The sequence below is a fragment of the Epinephelus fuscoguttatus genome, linkage group LG20, assembly GCF_011397635.1.
Source record: "Epinephelus fuscoguttatus linkage group LG20, E.fuscoguttatus.final_Chr_v1".
NCBI classification, from domain to species: domain Eukaryota; kingdom Metazoa; phylum Chordata; class Actinopteri; order Perciformes; family Serranidae; genus Epinephelus; species Epinephelus fuscoguttatus.
The window spans coordinates 36,536,703-36,554,375 of NC_064771.1; the positions used below are offsets into that span (position 1 = coordinate 36,536,703).

At 44.5% G+C, this 17,673-nt stretch overlaps 1 protein-coding gene across 11 annotated transcripts in view; it reads left to right on the forward strand.

The window, feature by feature from the left end:
- Positions 1-8,633: 8,633 nt before the first annotated feature.
- baiap2b (BAR/IMD domain containing adaptor protein 2b) overlaps positions 8,634-17,673 on the forward strand; it is a 121,231-nt gene continuing 112,191 nt past the window's right edge. For 9 of the 11 annotated variants that reach the window (XM_049563315.1, XM_049563316.1, XM_049563317.1 and 6 more), the window contains exon 1: positions 8,634-8,920. In XM_049563315.1, the coding sequence (XP_049419272.1) occupies positions 8,846-8,920 (75 nt within the window). In that variant the 5' untranslated portion in view covers positions 8,634-8,845. The remainder of the gene's footprint in view (positions 8,921-17,673) is intronic. The other 2 variants (XR_007448137.1, XM_049563319.1) reach the window with 1 other exon arrangement.

Genomic DNA, 17,673 nt, shown 5'->3' on the forward strand with positions numbered 1-17,673 from the left:
CCAAGGCTGGTACAGCAGGAAGAAAAAATCATGTGGGTGTGATGAGCAGGAAAGTTTTTAGCATAAAGTTTCTGCCATTTTGTAAAATACATTCATAAAAATCCTAAAACATATCTGACGTTAACATGGAACACGTTTCCTTTGTTAGTAGCGGGAACATGTAAAGTGCTGCAGGCGGCTGCAGGTGGTCGTTGTTTGCATGATTCTGTTTTAATACATCTGAAACAAAAAATGGTGAAAACATTCATTCTTTTTGCAGCAGAAACCGAAGGCTTCCATGTCATTATGTCCATACCTTACCTTACCTTACCTTACCTTATGTTACCTTACCTTATGTTACCTTACCTTTCATGCCATGCTAATGTGCAGCATTTTTCCCATGATGACCACAGGAGATCATGGTTTGCATAATCCTGTATATATATTGATCTAAAATAAAAACCATAACAGACAGAACACTCATCCTCGTTGCAGCAGAAAAGGAAGGCTTCTGTCTTCCTCGTCATCCTGTCATCACCTGTCCTTACGTTACCTTACATTACTCTACTTCATGCGCAGTGCAAATGTGGTATTTTGATGTAATTACACTGACATTTCTCCGTAATGGCTGCCGGAGATCCATAATAGAACTTTTGTGCCTTTGGCAGCAGAAAGCCGAGGCCTCTGTCCTCTGTGTCTTCATGTCATGACCTTACATTACCTCACCTTACATGCGTTGCAGGTGTAGTATTTCGTTGTAATTACACCAGAATTTTCCCCATTTCCCCAAAATGGCTGCAGGAGATCTCTTTTCCATAAACCTGTTTATATATCGATCTAAAATAAAAAGCTTAACAGCTAGAACAGTTTCTTTCTGCAGCAGAGAGCTCAGGCTTCTGTCTTCTGTCGTCATGTTGCACGCTCGTTGTGACATCACTGCAGGATGTCAGAGGAACGAATTTTTCGCTCAGCTCATAAAAACGATCACATCTCAAAAACTAAATAATGTACATACTATAAATAAGTTTTGGATTATTAAGAAATATTTTCTTTATGTTTCTACACTTAAAAATCTTTGGATCAAAATGTTTTGTCCTGTAACCTTTTCGCTCAGATTTTAGGGATATGAAGCGTTTAAAGATACTCCAGGAAATGAAAAGCACCAGAGTGGGTGCTGGTGGACTGTTGCTACTGCAGAGTTCAAAGGGTTAATAATGTATTTAACGACAGATGTAACAGCGTCTCATGAGAGAGGGAGACTGGAGCCACGATAGACAGAGACTTGGTGCCAAAACTTTTGATGTTTTGGTGCAGAGCAGAATAGTGAGTTAACAAAGTGAGCACCTGGAACTGCGCCCTGCTGTTGTCAGAGAGACGTCCCAGCACGCTGTTATAACCTAAGTAAAGTGGTGGAAATGGGGTAAAACATTGGAGAGAATTCACCTGTGAAAATGTGTGGGCACCTTGGGTGAGTGTCCACATACTTTTGGCCACCTGTAAAAGCTTTTATTTCCAAACACTGATATCAGAAAGTTGGATTCGGACATTAAAAGCTTCTGATTTCTTTTTGGTTTCAGGTGAAGGACACACTGAATTAAGGTGTATCCATCTGTTTCTACAGAACAAAAGCATCAGTCAGATCTTTTCAAAACAAAAGGGAGCTGTTAACTGTTCCTCTCTGTAGCCTTGAAGTATTTTTACCACACGGCGCCTGTGTGTTGGTTGTTGAGGCCTTCAACGAGCCTGAATCTGTGTCAGCTCCGCTTTGCTCTGACGCTCTGTGTCTGAATGAAGTGGCTCCATCCTGCCGCTGACGGAGCACCACCGGCCCATCGCTGCTGCTGCTGCCGCTGCGTGGGAGTGGGCGACGCACACAGACTGGAGCCTGAATGTCAGAGCGCCACGCTGATGAATCACGCACGTGGATCTGAAGCGTAGATCAATAGACTGAGAGGACGATGGTGAGTAGGATGGTCATGAAGGGGAGATCAAATGCTGCTGAATGGACGTGTGTGTGCTGCCCACTCAGACACTTGCCTACCTGCCTACACCTCCGCTGAATATACTCACTCACTCAGTCCAGGTCCAGCTCTGCTCTCACATCATCATCTTCACAAGGCTCAAATATAACAGGCCTCAGGTCCTGAAGGACACCTTAGACAGTCTTTCAGGTCTACAGGTTCTGAGGATTCACTCGATACTGGGGTTTGTTCAGGGTCACCCTGCTGGTCGAGGCGCCTTAACCACGGCGTCCCCTGTAAAGTGCCAGTGTGTCAGAGTTAAAGTGAATATAATCTAATCAGTGTTTTTCCTTCAGTGTATAATCAGCTGACAGTAAGAATGGTTGTGTTCTCGTTACCTTAGAATGACATGTTTATATCCACAGAGATCGCCATGTTGCACTGCCATGTTTCTACAGAAGCCCAGAACGGACAAACCAAACACTGACTATAGGAAGGGACATTCATGTTCTCCTTCACACTTCAGTTCTGCAACCTCACCACTGGACAGGAGTGGGTAGTAACCAGACCCTCAGAGAGTGGCCGTGCTTTGAAGTCAATCTTTGTTGTGGCCAAACAATGGTACTGCAATTTCCAGGGTCCATTACGTGACGTCATGGGGCCCAAAAAGACTTTTTACCGTAGAGTGGGTCTGCTTTCAGTGGGCCGGTTCACACTAAACATGTAATGACGAGGGCTTGAAAACTGCTTATATGGAGTGTAAAGGCCCTGACACGGTCGACCAAAGTCGGGCTTTCGCTCTCTCTCACTCCGCTCTCTATCACGCAGGCGCAGAATGTACGTGCTACTTGGCCGTTGGATGTAGTCCGTGTAGTGTGTTCAAATGCAACTGACACAGGGCGACGTAGACGACGCAACAGTTGGCTTTTGTCACTGCTAGTTCTTTGATGTCAGTTTGGTGTGGCCAACCACGTAACTGCCAGCTGACAAACAACGCTGTCGGCTGACAGAGTAAAAGCCACAGTAGCTTTCCAAGTGGACAAATGATTGCCTGAATGACATCATCAGTCCTCTGTCGAATCAGTCTCCCTTCGCTTGTTTGTGTTTGTATGAGCCATGTGGACATGGTGATGTAAACGCTGCTCTCACTGCTGAAATTTAGCAGCAGATCTGCTGTATTTACCGGCTCTGAGAACTGTCAAATAGTGTGTAGACTCGGTCCACTCTGCGCACCACAGGCGAACACAAGCGTACTACTAATGCAGACCCACTTACATTGGGAAAGAGATGACTACAAAGTGAACACCGACCTTAACTTTTGTTGTTGTCCTGCTGCATTTCCCCCGACACTGCTGGGCGCTGTTAAACAGAAATAGCGACTGGCTGTGTATCATGCCGACATTTAAGGATGGCTTTTTTTGTCAATGCCCAAACACCGGATTTTGACGGCTTCAGAGCGAGACCGGGTTGTTTTATGGGCAGCTGAATTATTCGCAGAGGTCTCTTCCTCTCCGACACAAAAAGACCGACCAGGAGAAAAACTCTGAATGAAGACGTTTCAGGTTAAAACTAGAACCACCGCCCTGTGGTTGTATGACTCCGCCCACCAGTCCAGTGTCTCTGACAGTCTCCATCCATGTCAGTGAAAACATGGATGCTTCACACACAGAAGATCTATACAATCAGCACAGTTTCAAGATTAGAGTCACCAATTCAGTATCTGACCAAATGTCTCCCCTTCTGTTCCTGAGATATGACGTTAAAACATGATGATGTCACAGTCAGGCTGACCTTTGACCTTCATTATTTTATCCTGTTAGACATTTTGTCATAATTAGTGAATGAATTCTTAAGTTATGGACAAAAATATTTAAGTTTTTTGGCACCTTTCTGTTCTCAGACACTTATGTCCTCCGAGCCCACTGGATGTGACCTCTGTCAGTTTTCCCTGCATAAACAATGCTTTCACAATGATGATATTTCTTGAGGTCACCCTGACCTTGACCTTTGACCTTCGACCACAAAATTCTAATCAGTTTACTCGTCGGTCCAGGTGAACGTTTGGGTCAAATTTAGAGACATTCCCTGAGGCTGAATCCAGACGCCGACCCTCTGGGCTTGAGGACTGAGCCCTCGCAGACTTCAGTCGTGCGTACTGTGACGAGTTCACCATCATCGCGTAAAGTCTGCGAGGGCAGAGGCCGCGAGCTGCTGAGACTGCTTTTACACGTTGCCATGGAAACATTCGAGCAACCATTACAGTCACTGTAACAGCTGTCATATTGTGTCTGCTCATCTGTCCCTGCAGATGACAACATTCAGACAAAGACAGACATGTTTGTGAACCAGGAGCTGTGACCAAATCAGTCAGGTCGGCCTGTTGGTGACATCACGAGATCTTCTTTTGTTTTTCCAGCCACTTTTCTAGCCTTTATATTTGACGCTACACAGCGCCACCTACAGGGTAGGCTGCAATGATACACTGCACTTTGATTTCCCTCTGCAGCCTGTATTTCTACATATTTCTGTATCATGATGTTGAATATTATTTCTGACCAACACGATTCAAGTGTTGTTTTAATGTTCTGCAGTACTGTTCTACATAAAGATAAGTTTTGATGTTTTAGTTGGCTATCGGAAAAAACAACAACTACATGTCACCTCCGCAGTCAAAGCGGACTCTCCGGAACTCTGGATGACTGGATGAACTGTGGATTTGGAGCCCTCAGTATTCCCAGACTTCCTGGGAACACGCCAGCAAAGTCTGCGAGTCTGCGAGCACGGTAAGTCTGGACATTTGGATTCAGCTTTAAAATGTTCTTGAGATTCCCACAAAAATAAGATGGATGCAAGGTCACAGTGACCTTGACCTTTGACCACCAAAATGTAATCAGTTCCTTGTTGAGTCCAAGTCGACCCTTGTGCCAAATTTGATGAAACTCGTTTGAGGAGCCCTTGAGATATTTTGTTCACAAGGATGGGGCGGACAGATGTCCCGAGAACATAACACCTCCGGGCATAAAACTCAGTTTTTCTTCGATGCTGCTGACCACGGCGGTGAGATGAAAATATGAATGTCTCTATCTAGAGCCAGTGTTTGGGTTGTCTGTTCTGGGCTGCTGTAGAAACATGGCAGTGCAACATGGCGATCTCCAAAGACGAGGACCTGCTCCCTGTGTAGATATCAGCGTCTCATCCAGAGGTAAGGAGAACACAAGGATTCTGATTGTCAGCTGATTATACAGACAGATTATATTCCATATAAATCCTCCTCAGTGGAGCTGTGACGCTCAGATCTGCAGCTCTGTGTCATTAATTAAGAATCATTATGGTTAATTCTGATTGGCAGTCGGCAGACACGATGAAACCTGCGGTCAGCTCTGGAGACTAATTTAGGGGGCTGAAGGAATCGATGTCCTCGCTGACAGTGTGAACGCTGCTGTTTGCTCTGCTGAGGATCAAACATGGCCGACTGTCATCAGCTGTGACAACCAAAACAAAACTGAGCTCCACTTCCTCCTCCAGCAGCTTTCCTAAAATATCTCTGAGCTGCTGAGCAGAGAGGCGTGACCGTCCCTTCACACTGTTGTCTTCTTCTGCTTCTTCTCTGGTCGACAGGCCTTCAGATCGTGACATGCTGAGATGTGTGGGATTCCCCGGCCCACTGTGCGGCGCTCCATCGTCCCACTCACAGCAGCCGGGGCCCACACAGCCAACAGAAGCAGCTGGGTAAACAAACACCTGAGCATAGGTTTGTCACGTGGTGTCAGCTCCTACAGACAGGTGCTCTCAGGGTCCGTGCAGCCTGTAGGAGCATCATGATGACGTCACAGAGCTGATGTTTGAGGAGATACATGTGAATAAATGAGATTATCATTATCAGCCTGTGAATAACTGGCTGCATGCTGAGGTGTCTCTGTGGAGATGCTCCGTCAGGTCTTCTGAATGGTTGTAGCAGGGGCGGCGCGTGGGCAGCGCGTGACACAGCAGAGGGGGCGTGGCTTTATTTAAAATGCTATGCTGCATTCAGGGACTCTCTGTAAAGTCCCACTTTGTTTTGGTCAGAGTTAGTTAGGGGTTAACTGCAGTGGTGGAATGTAACTGAGTATATTTACTCGAGTACTTAAGTACTTTATTGAGGTACTTTGACTTAACTTCCTCTACATCTGAGAGGGGAATATTGCACTTGTTACTGCGCTACAGAGGAGCAGATTCCTAAAACTGGAGCATGAAAAATTCATCATCAAAAATGCTCCAGCTTTAGTTACTTTTTACTGATCCAAACATGTGACATGTTTACTGAGTAAGATCTGCCTGAGGCCTGCACTCTGAAGCCCGCTCAACTTACCCAGGACAGCTTTTGGTAATCTGGAGTCTCATTTATAAAACAGTGCATAGGGTCTAAACTAAAAATGTACGTTTGGCGAGTGCCCAAAAAATATTTGACGGTTTCTACAATCGGGCTTCCACCTCATCATCTGCGTCGCTCATTTCCTGTCTCCAAATGTTTGTAAGCTTGGGTCGAGGTTTCTCCCATCAAATCTGTTTTCATACATCACAGCTATTGCGCAGGTCTTATTTTGTGGGTACGCAGTGTTTATAAATGACCCCAGGCCTGACTAACTTGTCACATCGGCCGTCTGATAATCGGTACTGCAGAGCTAGTTATCGATCAGTTCAGTCAACTCTGGGTTTTCCTATCCAGCCACGAACGCATTCATGTGAAGGCGGGGTGTTAATTACACGCAGCGTCATCAGAACCATGAATGAAATACTTTATATCGTGTCAGATGAAACAGAAAGCGTCTGTGAAACAGTAAAATGTCAGCGGCGTGGGATGTAAATGATACTCTGTAATATTATAATGGAAAATGTAGAAGCATTGCTCAGCTGAGACTTGTGGAAGCATCTTTGGGCAGATACTGAACCCCACATTGCTTGTGATGGCTGCTGGTTACTGAGCTGCAGGTGGCACCTTGTACTGTAACCTCCAGTGTGTGAACATGTGAAAGTGACTCGTAGACTAGAAGACTAGAAAAGAGCTACCCAAGTGTAGGCCATTTACCATCAAGAGGGATGCACGATAAAATAGCGGCATGCCATCTGTATCGGCCGATATTGGCTTTAAATGAAATATTGGAATCATATATTTTTTAGAAACAGAGAGAGATGACTGGGTTACTCTGTATAATCAAACGTAGATCAGAACATTGTGTCAGGTGCTGATGGAGAGCACACTGCAGGTCTTCATCAGGGCTTTAAAAACAAGTTTTTACATCTGTTTTATAAATTCATTAAAGCACCACAGAGTAAAAACCCTGAGAAAACAGAAGGCTGTGAGGTGTTATTTTCCTCTGAGCTTTTCAAATCTCAAAGGAGACGTTCTTTATAAATCAGACAATGACAGAACAACACAAACACATGGCCTTAAACCAGGGTGTTACATGAGTCAGCCCACATAAATGCACATACACATAAAAAATAAAGATAAACCAGGTACAAGCACACAGATACAGAGGTTTATTCAGTCAGAGGATTCAGGGAAGAAAGTTGCATCATTTTCCATAATATATGGATATATCGGTATCCATTATCGACCAAATGAGTTCTTACATATCAGCGGATATCAGCAAAAAATCCAATATGATGCAGCCCTATCCACTGATAATATGTTTAATGTAACAATTCATAATTCATCTGAAAAGTAAAAAAGATAAAATAAAAAAGGTTTTAGGATAAACAAGGTGCCAGAGTGCGTAACAAAACATCAAGCTCATTCATCAAATAAATAAATAAATGAATACATGAATGAATAAATAAAATAAAATAAAACAAACCAATAAACTAAACTAAACTAAACTAAACTAAACTAATATAAAATAAATGCATAAAGAAATGAATAAATATATAAAATAAAACAGAATAAAACAATAAACTAAAATAAAATAAAACAAAAAATAAATGCATAAATAAATAAATAGATAAATAAATAAATAAAACAAACCAATAAACTAAACTAAACTAAACTAATATAAAATAAATGCATAAAGAAATGAATAAATATATAAAATAAAATAGAATAAAACAATAAAATAAAATAAAATAAAACAAAAAATAAATGCATAAATAAATAAATAGATAAATAAATAAATAAAACAAACCAGTAAACTAAACTAAACTAATATAAAATAAAATAAATGCATAAAGAAATGAATCAATAAATAAATGAAATAAATAAAATAAAATAATAAACTAAACTAAATAAATGCATAAATGAATGAATGAATGAATGAATGGATGAATGAATGGATGAATGAATGGATGAATGAATAAATAAATAAATACATAAATAATAAAATAAATAAATAAAATTAACCAATAAACTTAACTAAAATAAATGCATAGATAAATAAATAAATCCCCACAGACCCCCCCGAGGTCCAGCCCCCGGTGTCTTTAAATCCTAGAAACGCCCCTGGCTCTGGTGAAGAAACATTAAACTACTTATGACTACTTTGACAGATTCAGATTATCTGCTGGACAATCTGCCGTTTATCCAAATATTTAGTCGATAACCTACAAAAAGAAGAAACCTCTCACATGTCCTACGGACTCTGTCCTCTCCTTTAACCAGACGCAGTTGACCCGTGTTCTGTATTTCCCACCGCCCCTGAACGCAGCACCGCCCCTCTCGCGGTGAGTCCGCCTCTGCGCTCCAACCGAGAGCCGCCGACTGACTGACGGGCTGCGTGGGGATCCGGTGTGGGCGCAGCGGAGGACTTTCCTATAAAAGCCGGGATCCCACGGCTGCACGAGCTTGTCTCAGTGTCCCCGGCAGACAGACACGTCCTCCCGCCGCTGCTCGGATCCACCGTCTCCGCCTCAACCGGAGGAAATCTTAGTCTATGGTTGTGACTGACGCTCCAACAAGGATGTCCCGGACCGACGAGGTGCACCGTATAACGGAGAATGTCTACAAGGTAAGACGGGCTGAGTGAGTGGTGTGTTACCGGAGGGACACCTGCTGCACCGGGGACACCGACAGCGGATAACTTTGACTCAGGTGTCCGGTGTCCCCGGTCTGTTGTCGGAGCTGCTGTGATTTAATGAGACAGAAACGACCAACGGGAGGAACCGGGGACGCTTTGACTCCCGTTATTCTCCGGTAAGATGCTGGAGCACTGGATCGGACCGAGTCTGCTCGGCTGGGGAGTCTCGGAGACAGACTCGGTCCTCAATGACAGACTCGGTCCTTAATGACAGACTCGGTCCACACAGACAGACTCGGTCCTCAGTGACAGACTCGGTCCACACAGACAGACTCGGTCCTTAATGACAGACTCGGTCCACACAGACAGACTCGGTCCTCAGTGACAGACTCGGTCCACACAGACAGACTCGGTCCACACAGACAGACTCGGTCCTCAGTGACAGACTCGGTCCACACAGTCAGCTGATGGACTTTTAATTTGAATGAATGTCTGAATGAGTCTCTGAAGAGTCTGACAGGTCAACAGACACAAGTTATTACAGACTAGAGTCTCTCTGTCAGGTCAGACAATAACGGACAGGTCGCATGTATTGATTGATTGACTGATTAACTGGACTCTAATCGATTAATTGGCAGAGTGACTGACGGTGCTCTGAGAGTTCAGGTGAAGCAGCTGAGCTCCACCTGTCAGACAGAGAGCAGGGTCAGCTACAGAGTCTGTGTTACAGGTCAGGAGCTGCTGTGTGCTGATGTAGGAGCCTCCTGTCTGTAGGAGCCTCCTGCCTGTAGGAGCCTCCTGTCTGTAGGAGCCTCCTGCCTGTAGGAGCCTCCTGTAGGAGCCTCCTGTCTGTAGGAGCCTCCTGCCTGTAGGAGCCTCCTGTAGGAGCCTCCTGCCTGTAGGAGCCTCCTGTCTGTAGGAGCCTCCTGTCTGTAGGAGCCTCCTGTCTGTAGGAGCCTCCTGCCTGTAGGAGTCTCCTGTAGGAGCCTCCTGTAGGAGTCTTAGTATTTTTCAGACCTTTGAAAGACTGATCTAAAATAAGGGATTTTAAGGCCTCAGTGTTTTTTTGTTCACGAGTTTAATTATTTTTAGGCTTTTTAAGGATCCACAGGTTTAAGATTCTTGATCTATTGAACCCGCCTGTGTTTCCACCAGAACCTTTATAATGGAGGATTTGTCATCGATGGACAGCGTCCTAGCAAAGTTGCGTTTTTTTGTGATTACCGGCGAGCTGTTCCGGAGTGTTGCAGTGATATTGTGGTTTCAAGGTAAACCGTGATCTGTTACCTACGATACGGAAAAATCTTTCCGTTATTTGAGTTATTTTCTAAGACTTTTGACACAAACTTCCATTTACAAAATGTTTCAGGTTTCAGTTTCAGTAATGAAATATTTGTTCGACCAGCAATACGTTTCTTCTGTTTACTGACTGATAATAATATAAATACTGATATTTTCTCGGAGAGTTATCGCACTGTGAAAATCTCGTAGCGTTGCAGCTCTGCTTCTGTTCCTACAGATTTTTGTTTTTATCCTAAAACAAGCCTGAACCATCTGTTAATCAGTCGTTTGTCGACGCAGCTAAAAGGCCTGATACTGGTGGTCTCCGCTAGGGGCAGACCACAGCACTCACACACAGATGGATGAAGAGGAGATTATAATTTTATGTCTTTTAAGATCTCAGCAGAGGAAAAGGCGTCGTCTCCGCCGCCATCAGAGATGGTATGTGCGGCCCGACCTCACATTCACGGTCTCTAGACAGTCTACTTCGCATGAGCGTGTTCGTGTCATGTCAATATTGCATCTCGCGCAAGCGTCACGTTACCTCGCGTCAAAGTGAGCGGCCTACGCACCAAATGACCGCAAAATACGCAAGGCAGCCATGATGCGTATGCATTGTCTGCAGCAAGTATACTTCTCGCATAAGTCTCTGTTTTTGTCTTTTCCGTTGTCTTTTTCCGAACTGTAGAATGAGACACGCCCACTGAGGTTAATAAAAACCTGCTGTTTTTGGAACCAGTTTATTTTTGGTGGAACGATGCGTCTGTTTTTACTCGCAGGTCATCAAATACTGTCGCTTTGTCAGTGATATCGTTGTGGAAAGAAAATTGATATGTTGTGCGGCAATATTTATTGATAAACAGACGCCAAGTATCATTAGTATCATATCACATGTTCTCCCTGTGTCAGTGTGGGTTTCCTCCAGGTGCTCCAGCTTCCTCCCACAGTCCAAAGACATGCAGGTTAACTGGTGACTCTAAATTGTCCGTAGGTGTGAATGTGAGTGTGAATGGTTGTCTGTCTCTATGTGTCAGGGCAACAACTGAACTTGTAAAATACCGCAGCTTTGATATCAGTGCGCAGAGGTACCTTTCTACGCACGTTTGTGACGCCGCCGACAGTTAATGTAATATAAAGTCCGCACAGTCGACCAGAGGGACAGCGGGGAGGTGGTCTGGTCAAACAAACTCTGGACTTTCAACCCGGGAGCTCGCTGCTTCTTCCTGTGTGAAACCAAAAGTCAAATGGAGTCACTTAAATAACGAAGCAGAGTGCTAACATGTGTAGCATGCTACGCTAGTGATGTACGTCACATGATGTCGGTAACAAGCGTATTTATTTTAAGCCAAAGCAGGATGTTTTTATGTAAACCTGACTTCGTGCTTTTGTTGCCTGAACTTCAGGAAATCAACCTAAAAACTGTGCAAACACTGAGTTTACCCAGCGGGTCGTATTTTGAGGTTTAGGTCCGCTGACAGAGCGGCGGTGTTTGATGAGTTGGGATGAGAACGTGTTGGAACAGTTGTGGAACAGAACCGCTCCATGTTGGTGTCAGACGCAGGCCGATGACCTCTGAGGTAGTTTAGGGAAATCTGGACGTCAGCTGATGGGACCACCGTGCGCTCGCTGAAACTTGAGAGTCAAAAGGTGACAAACGCTCAGGGCCTCTGTTCTGATTCCTACAACAAAGCTCCTCTTCAGCAGAGGCAGGCGGGGGAGGAGGAGGAGGAGGTGGTGGAGGAGGTGTTGCATTCAGGGCTTCGCTCCAGGTGAGCTATGTTTCAGCAGTGGAAGCACGACAAGGGTTTTCCTTTATGTGAGTTCTACCCGCCTCCACAAGAGCGCTCGCAGAGAGACTGAGAGCGTCTTGGTACAGGGGAGGAGCTGGTGGGTGCAGGAGGAGGAGGAGGAGGGAGGAGGAAGAGGAGGAGGAGGAGGAGGGTGCTTTCTGAGCCAAAGGTGCATTTGAGGAGGTCGGGTCAGCAGGAGTTCACGACTGCAGGATGGTGAAACTTGACATGAGACTTTAAGCGACTGAGGAGTCGATTGAGACTGTGGGCGACTTTGAGCTGCATGAACACACACACACACACACACACACACACACACACACACACACACACTCAGTGTTTCTGTGAGGCTCTAATGAGAGATCGATGGAGCACGAGGAGGAGGAAGAGGAGGAGGAGAAGGTGCCTGATGTTGTGACCTGTGTGAGGTTTCTGTGGATCATTAGTAGATGGAGCTGCAGGAAAGAGGAGGAGGAGGAAGATGAAGAGCATTAATGTGAATGTGTGCTGCTGTGTGTAAGGAGGAGGCTTTACTGATCAGCTGATTGGCTGAAGGTGAAGATAATTTAATTACTGATGAAGTCATTTATCAAGAAACAAAAGCACATCCAGGTTCTGCTCTCCTCCGGTGTGTATCATCACAGACGGAGGTGGAGATGTGACCTCTGACCTCTGACCTCATTTTATAGGAGAAACAATTAGCTGGAAAAATAAAGGACTGATTAACGAATAAACACCAGGAGCAGCAGTTGTATGTGAGCGGGGTCGAGGATGAAAACGCCATCCTGCAGAAATGCAGCAGTGGGTTTCTTCCTGTCATCAGCAGGCTGCATCATTACAGAGTCAGCAGGAGTGAGGAGCAGCAGAGAGCCGCTGCTGGGGGCTGATTGGAGGAGACCGAAGCTGGCTGGTGAGCCGGTGGGTTGCTGCTGCAGTGGTGGGGGCCCCCGGGGCGTTTCTGAGCGTCATGTGCGGCCGTGTTTAGAGAAACTAACAGGTCTTTATTAATTCATTAAAGGCGCGGAAGATGAAGAGGCCCAGAGGTGCCAGCTCCCATTAGATAACGCTCAGGTCTGTTCCTCGGCGGAGGAGAGAAGGTAGAGGCGGCAAATGTCAGCGATTAAATCCTGCAGCATTCAGACGGGGATCAGATCAGGAACATCAATTACAGACCATAATATCACAATCAAGTGTTCTGCTGAACGTTCTCTGAGCGCCAACACCGCTCTGACTAATCAGCATTAACTGTTGATCAAACACACACAGAGATGGACAGACTGATACTGGACACACACACACACACACACACACACACACACACACACACACACACTGAGACCTAAATCCTGTCGGGAAATATCAGGGTCTTTATTTCTAACAAGGATGAGTGGTGCTAAAGTGCATGTGAGTCAGCGTCATCTGTGCTACGATTGGACCCAGTGTGTGTGTGGAGCTCTGCAGACTGTCACTGGAAGTGGGAGCCAGAACGCAGTCGCCAGAATAAATGTTGGCGTTACATGTTTCTGAGAAACATCAGATATGTTTGTAGGTTTTTATGAGTCAGAGGAGTTTTAACTTTACGTCACATGTCTCCTACATCCGAGAAGACACACAGACTCTGTGTTGGTCTGTGTCTCCTTGAGGCAGATTTGTGTCTTTGCGTCTCTGTAGTCGATTTGTGTCTCCTTGTAGTTGATTTGTGTCTCTTTGTAGCTGATTTGTGTCTCCTTGTGATTGATTTGTGTCTCTTTGTAGCTGATTTGTGTCTCCTTGTAGTCATGTTGTGTCTTTGTATCTCCTTGTAGTTGATTTGTGTCTCCTTGTGATTGATTTGTTTCTCTTTGCAGCTGATTTGTGTCTCCTTGTAGTCATGTTGTGTCTTTGTGCCTCCTTGTCGTTGATTTGTGTCTCTTTGCAGCTGATTTGTGTCTCCTTGTAGTCATGTTGTGTCTTTGTGCCTCCTTGTGATTGATTTGTGTCTCTTTGCAGCTGATTTGTGTCTCCTTGTAGTCATGTTGTGTCTTTGTGCCTCCTTGTGATTGATTTGTGTCTCTTTGTAGCTGATTTGTGTCTCCTTGTAGTCATGTTGTGTCTTTGTGTCTCCTTGTAGTTGTTTTCAGTCTCTTTGAAGTTGTTTTGTGTCTCCTTGTAGTCATGTTGTGTCTGTGTCTCCTTGTAGTTGATTTGTATCTCCTTGTGATTGATTTGTGTCTCTTTGCAGCTGATTTGTGTCTCCTTGTAGTCATGTTGTGTCTTTGTGCCTCCTTGTGATTGATTTGTGTCTCTTTGCAGCTGATTTGTGTCTCCTTGTAGTCATGTTGTGTCTTTGTGTCTCCTTGTGATTGATTTGTGTCTCTTTGTAGCTGATTGGTGTCTCCTTGTAGTCATGTTGTGTCTTTGTGTCTCCTTGTAGCTGATTTGTGTCTCCTTGTAGTCATGTTGTGTCTTTGTGCCTCCTTGTAGCTGATTTGTGTCTCCTTGTAGTCATGTTGTGTCTTTGTGCCTCCTTGTGATTGATTTGTGTCTCTTTGTAGCTGATTTGTGTCTCCTTGTAGTCATGTTGTGTCTTTGTGTCTCCATTTGTGTCTCTTTGTAGCTGATTTGTGTCTCCTTGTAGTCATGTTGTGTCTTTGTGTCTCCTTGTAGTTGATTTGTATCTCTTTGTAGCTGATTTGTGTCTCCTTGTATTCATGTTGTGTCTTTGTGTCTCCTTGTAGTTGATTTGTGTCTCCTTGTAGTTGTTTTCGATCTCTTTGAAGTTGTGTTGTGTCTCCTTGTATTCATGTTGTGTCTTTGTGTCTCCTTGTAGTTGATTTGTGTCTCCTTGTAGTTGTTTTTGATCTCTTTGAAGTTGTGTTGTGTCTCCTTGTAGTCATGTTGTGTCTTTGTGTCTCCTTGTAGTTGATTTGTGTCTCCTTGCAGTTGTTTTGTGTCTCCTTGTAGTTGTTTTGTGTTTCTTTGAGGTTGATTTGTGTCTCCTTTTGGTTGTTTTGTGTCTCCTTGTAGTTGATTTGTGTCTCCTTGTGGTTATTTGTGTCTCTTTGTTGTTGTTTTGTGCCTCCTTGAAGTTGTTTTGTGTCTCCTTGAAGTTAATGTCTCTCCTTGTGGTTATTTGTGTCTCCTTGTAGTCATGTTGTGTCTTTGTGTCTCCTTGTGATTGATTTGTGTCTCTTTGTAGCTGATTGGTGTCTCCTTGTAGTCATGTTGTGTCTTTGTGTCTCCTTGTAGCTGATTTGTGTCTCCTTGTAGTCATGTTGTGTCTTTGTGCCTCCTTGTAGCTGATTTGTGTCTCCTTGTAGTCATGTTGTGTCTTTGTGCCTCCTTGTGATTGATTTGTGTCTCTTTGTAGCTGATTTGTGTCTCCTTGTAGTCATGTTGTGTCTTTGTGTCTCCTTGTGATTGATTTGTGTCTCTTTGTAGCTGATTTGTGTCTCCTTGTAGTCATGTTGTGTCTTTGTGTCTCCTTGTAGTTGATTTGTATCTCTTTGTAGCTGATTTGTGTCTCCTTGTATTCATGTTGTGTCTTTGTGTCTCCTTGTAGTTGATTTGTGTCTCCTTGTAGTTGTTTTCGATCTCTTTGAAGTTGTGTTGTGTCTCCTTGTATTCATGTTGTGTCTTTGTGTCTCCTTGTAGTTGATTTGTGTCTCCTTGTAGTTGTTTTCGATCTCTTTGAAGTTGTGTTGTGTCTCCTTGTAGTCATGTTGTGTCTTTGTGTCTCCTTGTAGTTGATTTGTGTCTCCTTGCAGTTGTTTTGTGTCTCCTTGTAGTTGTTTTGTGTTTCTTTGAGGTTGATTTGTGTCTCCTTTTGGTTGTTTTGTGTCTCCTTGTAGTTGATTTGTGTCTCCTTGTGGTTATTTGTGTCTCTTTGTTGTTGTTTTGTGCCTCCTTGAAGTTGTTTTGTGTCTCCTTGAAGTTAATGTCTCTCCTTGTGGTTATTTGTGTCTCCTTGTGGTTGTTTTGTGTCTCCTTCTAGTTAATTTGTGTCTCCTTGTAGTTGATTTGTGTCTCTTTGTGGTTGTTTTGTGTCTCTTTGAAGTTAATGTGTCTCCTTGTGGTTATTCGTGTCTCCTTGTAGTTGATTTATGTCTCTTTGTTGTTGTTTTGTGTCTCTTTGAAGTTAATGTGTCTCCTTGTGGTTATTTGTGTCTCCTTGTAGTTGATTTGTGTCTCTTTGTGGTTGTTTTGTGTCTCTTTGAAGTTAATGTGTCTCCTTGTAGTTGATTTGTGTCTCCTTGAAGTTAATGTGTGTCTCCTTGTGGTTGTTTTGTGTCTCTTTGTGGTCATTTCACATGTGCTTGTACTTACTTTGTGTGTCTTTGCAGTTCCTTGCCGTCTCTTTCTGGTCTGCATGTGTAACTGTAAGCCCAGGGGGCACAGCCCTGGGTCTGTGCCCAGTAGGCCTGTTCAGTAATGCATCCATGGGTCAGCGTGTGGTTAGGTTCAGGCACAAAGACCGTTTGGTTTTGGTGAGGAAAAGATCATGTTTTGGGTTCAGGGCAGAGTCCCCACAGGAAGCAGCCTGTATACTGGGCTGAACAGTAGTGAGGGATTAAACCACTGCCAGGTGGCTCGGTCTGTACGAACTGAGCGTGATGACTCTTCCCTGGATCACGGTGATGTTATTTCCCAGCAGCTCTGCGTGCTGTTGGTTCTTTGTGTTTCTGTGATCATTATTGGAGGCAGAATAATAACTGAGAATCAACAGTGAGGACCGAAGCCTTAACCCCGCCGCTCTGCTGCTGAATGTAATGTTTGGATGACTCACACTGGCCGATGCATGTGTGTGTGTTTGTGTGTGGGCAGTGTCTCACGACTGTGTGTGTTGGGCCTGTTTGTCAGCTCCATACTGTGCTGATGAGCGGCTGCCGCTGCATCTGGCTCGCTAACGAAATGCCCCGTCAGAAAATGCAAATACAGAGCGAGTCACCGTCGGCGGTGGGATTGAAGTGTGAAGAAAACGTCCCTCTGGATCTGGGTGGTTGAAGTTTCAGTCAGTGTGGGTAAACTGTGTGTCCTCAGGTTGTTGTGGTTGCTGAACAAGCACCATCTGTGTGTTTGTTCAGGAGTGTATTCAGCCGAGTGATGTAATCCCAACAGTGCTGCAGGCGCCATTTGTTGAATGAAGCTCGAGTGTCAGGGCGGGGCCGCCTTCACACGGTGTTTGATGGTTGGAGTGGATTATTGGAGACAGATCAGCTGCTCCACTGATTGATTTGCCTGCTGTCTTTGTAGTGTGTGTGTGTGTGTGTGTGTATGTGTTTGTCCGTCCACTTGTCACGTCCTTCAGCGCCTCACGGACGATCTCGAGGCGTTTCAAGGCCTGATGGTGACAGGTGTCATTGAGTCTGATGCCAAACTGTCTGTTTTGGTGAAAATGTATGCTGTGTGTCTGTGTGTCTGTGTGTGTGTGTGTGTGTGTGTGTATGTGTGTGTGTGTGTGTGTGTGTGTGTGTGTGTGTGTGTGTGTGTGTGTGAGAACACCAGTCTGAGCTTTAGACCTTTTCCACCAACATTTCCAGGAACTTTTATCGAAAGAATTAAAATAATTCCTGGTAATCTGTGTGGTTTGTGTTTCCAGCGCACCTCAACGTTCTGGGAAACTTTATTCAAATCAGGCTGATGGCGTAGATGATTCGGCGTGTGTCCTGTATTTGGCTCTGCCAGCTTATTGGC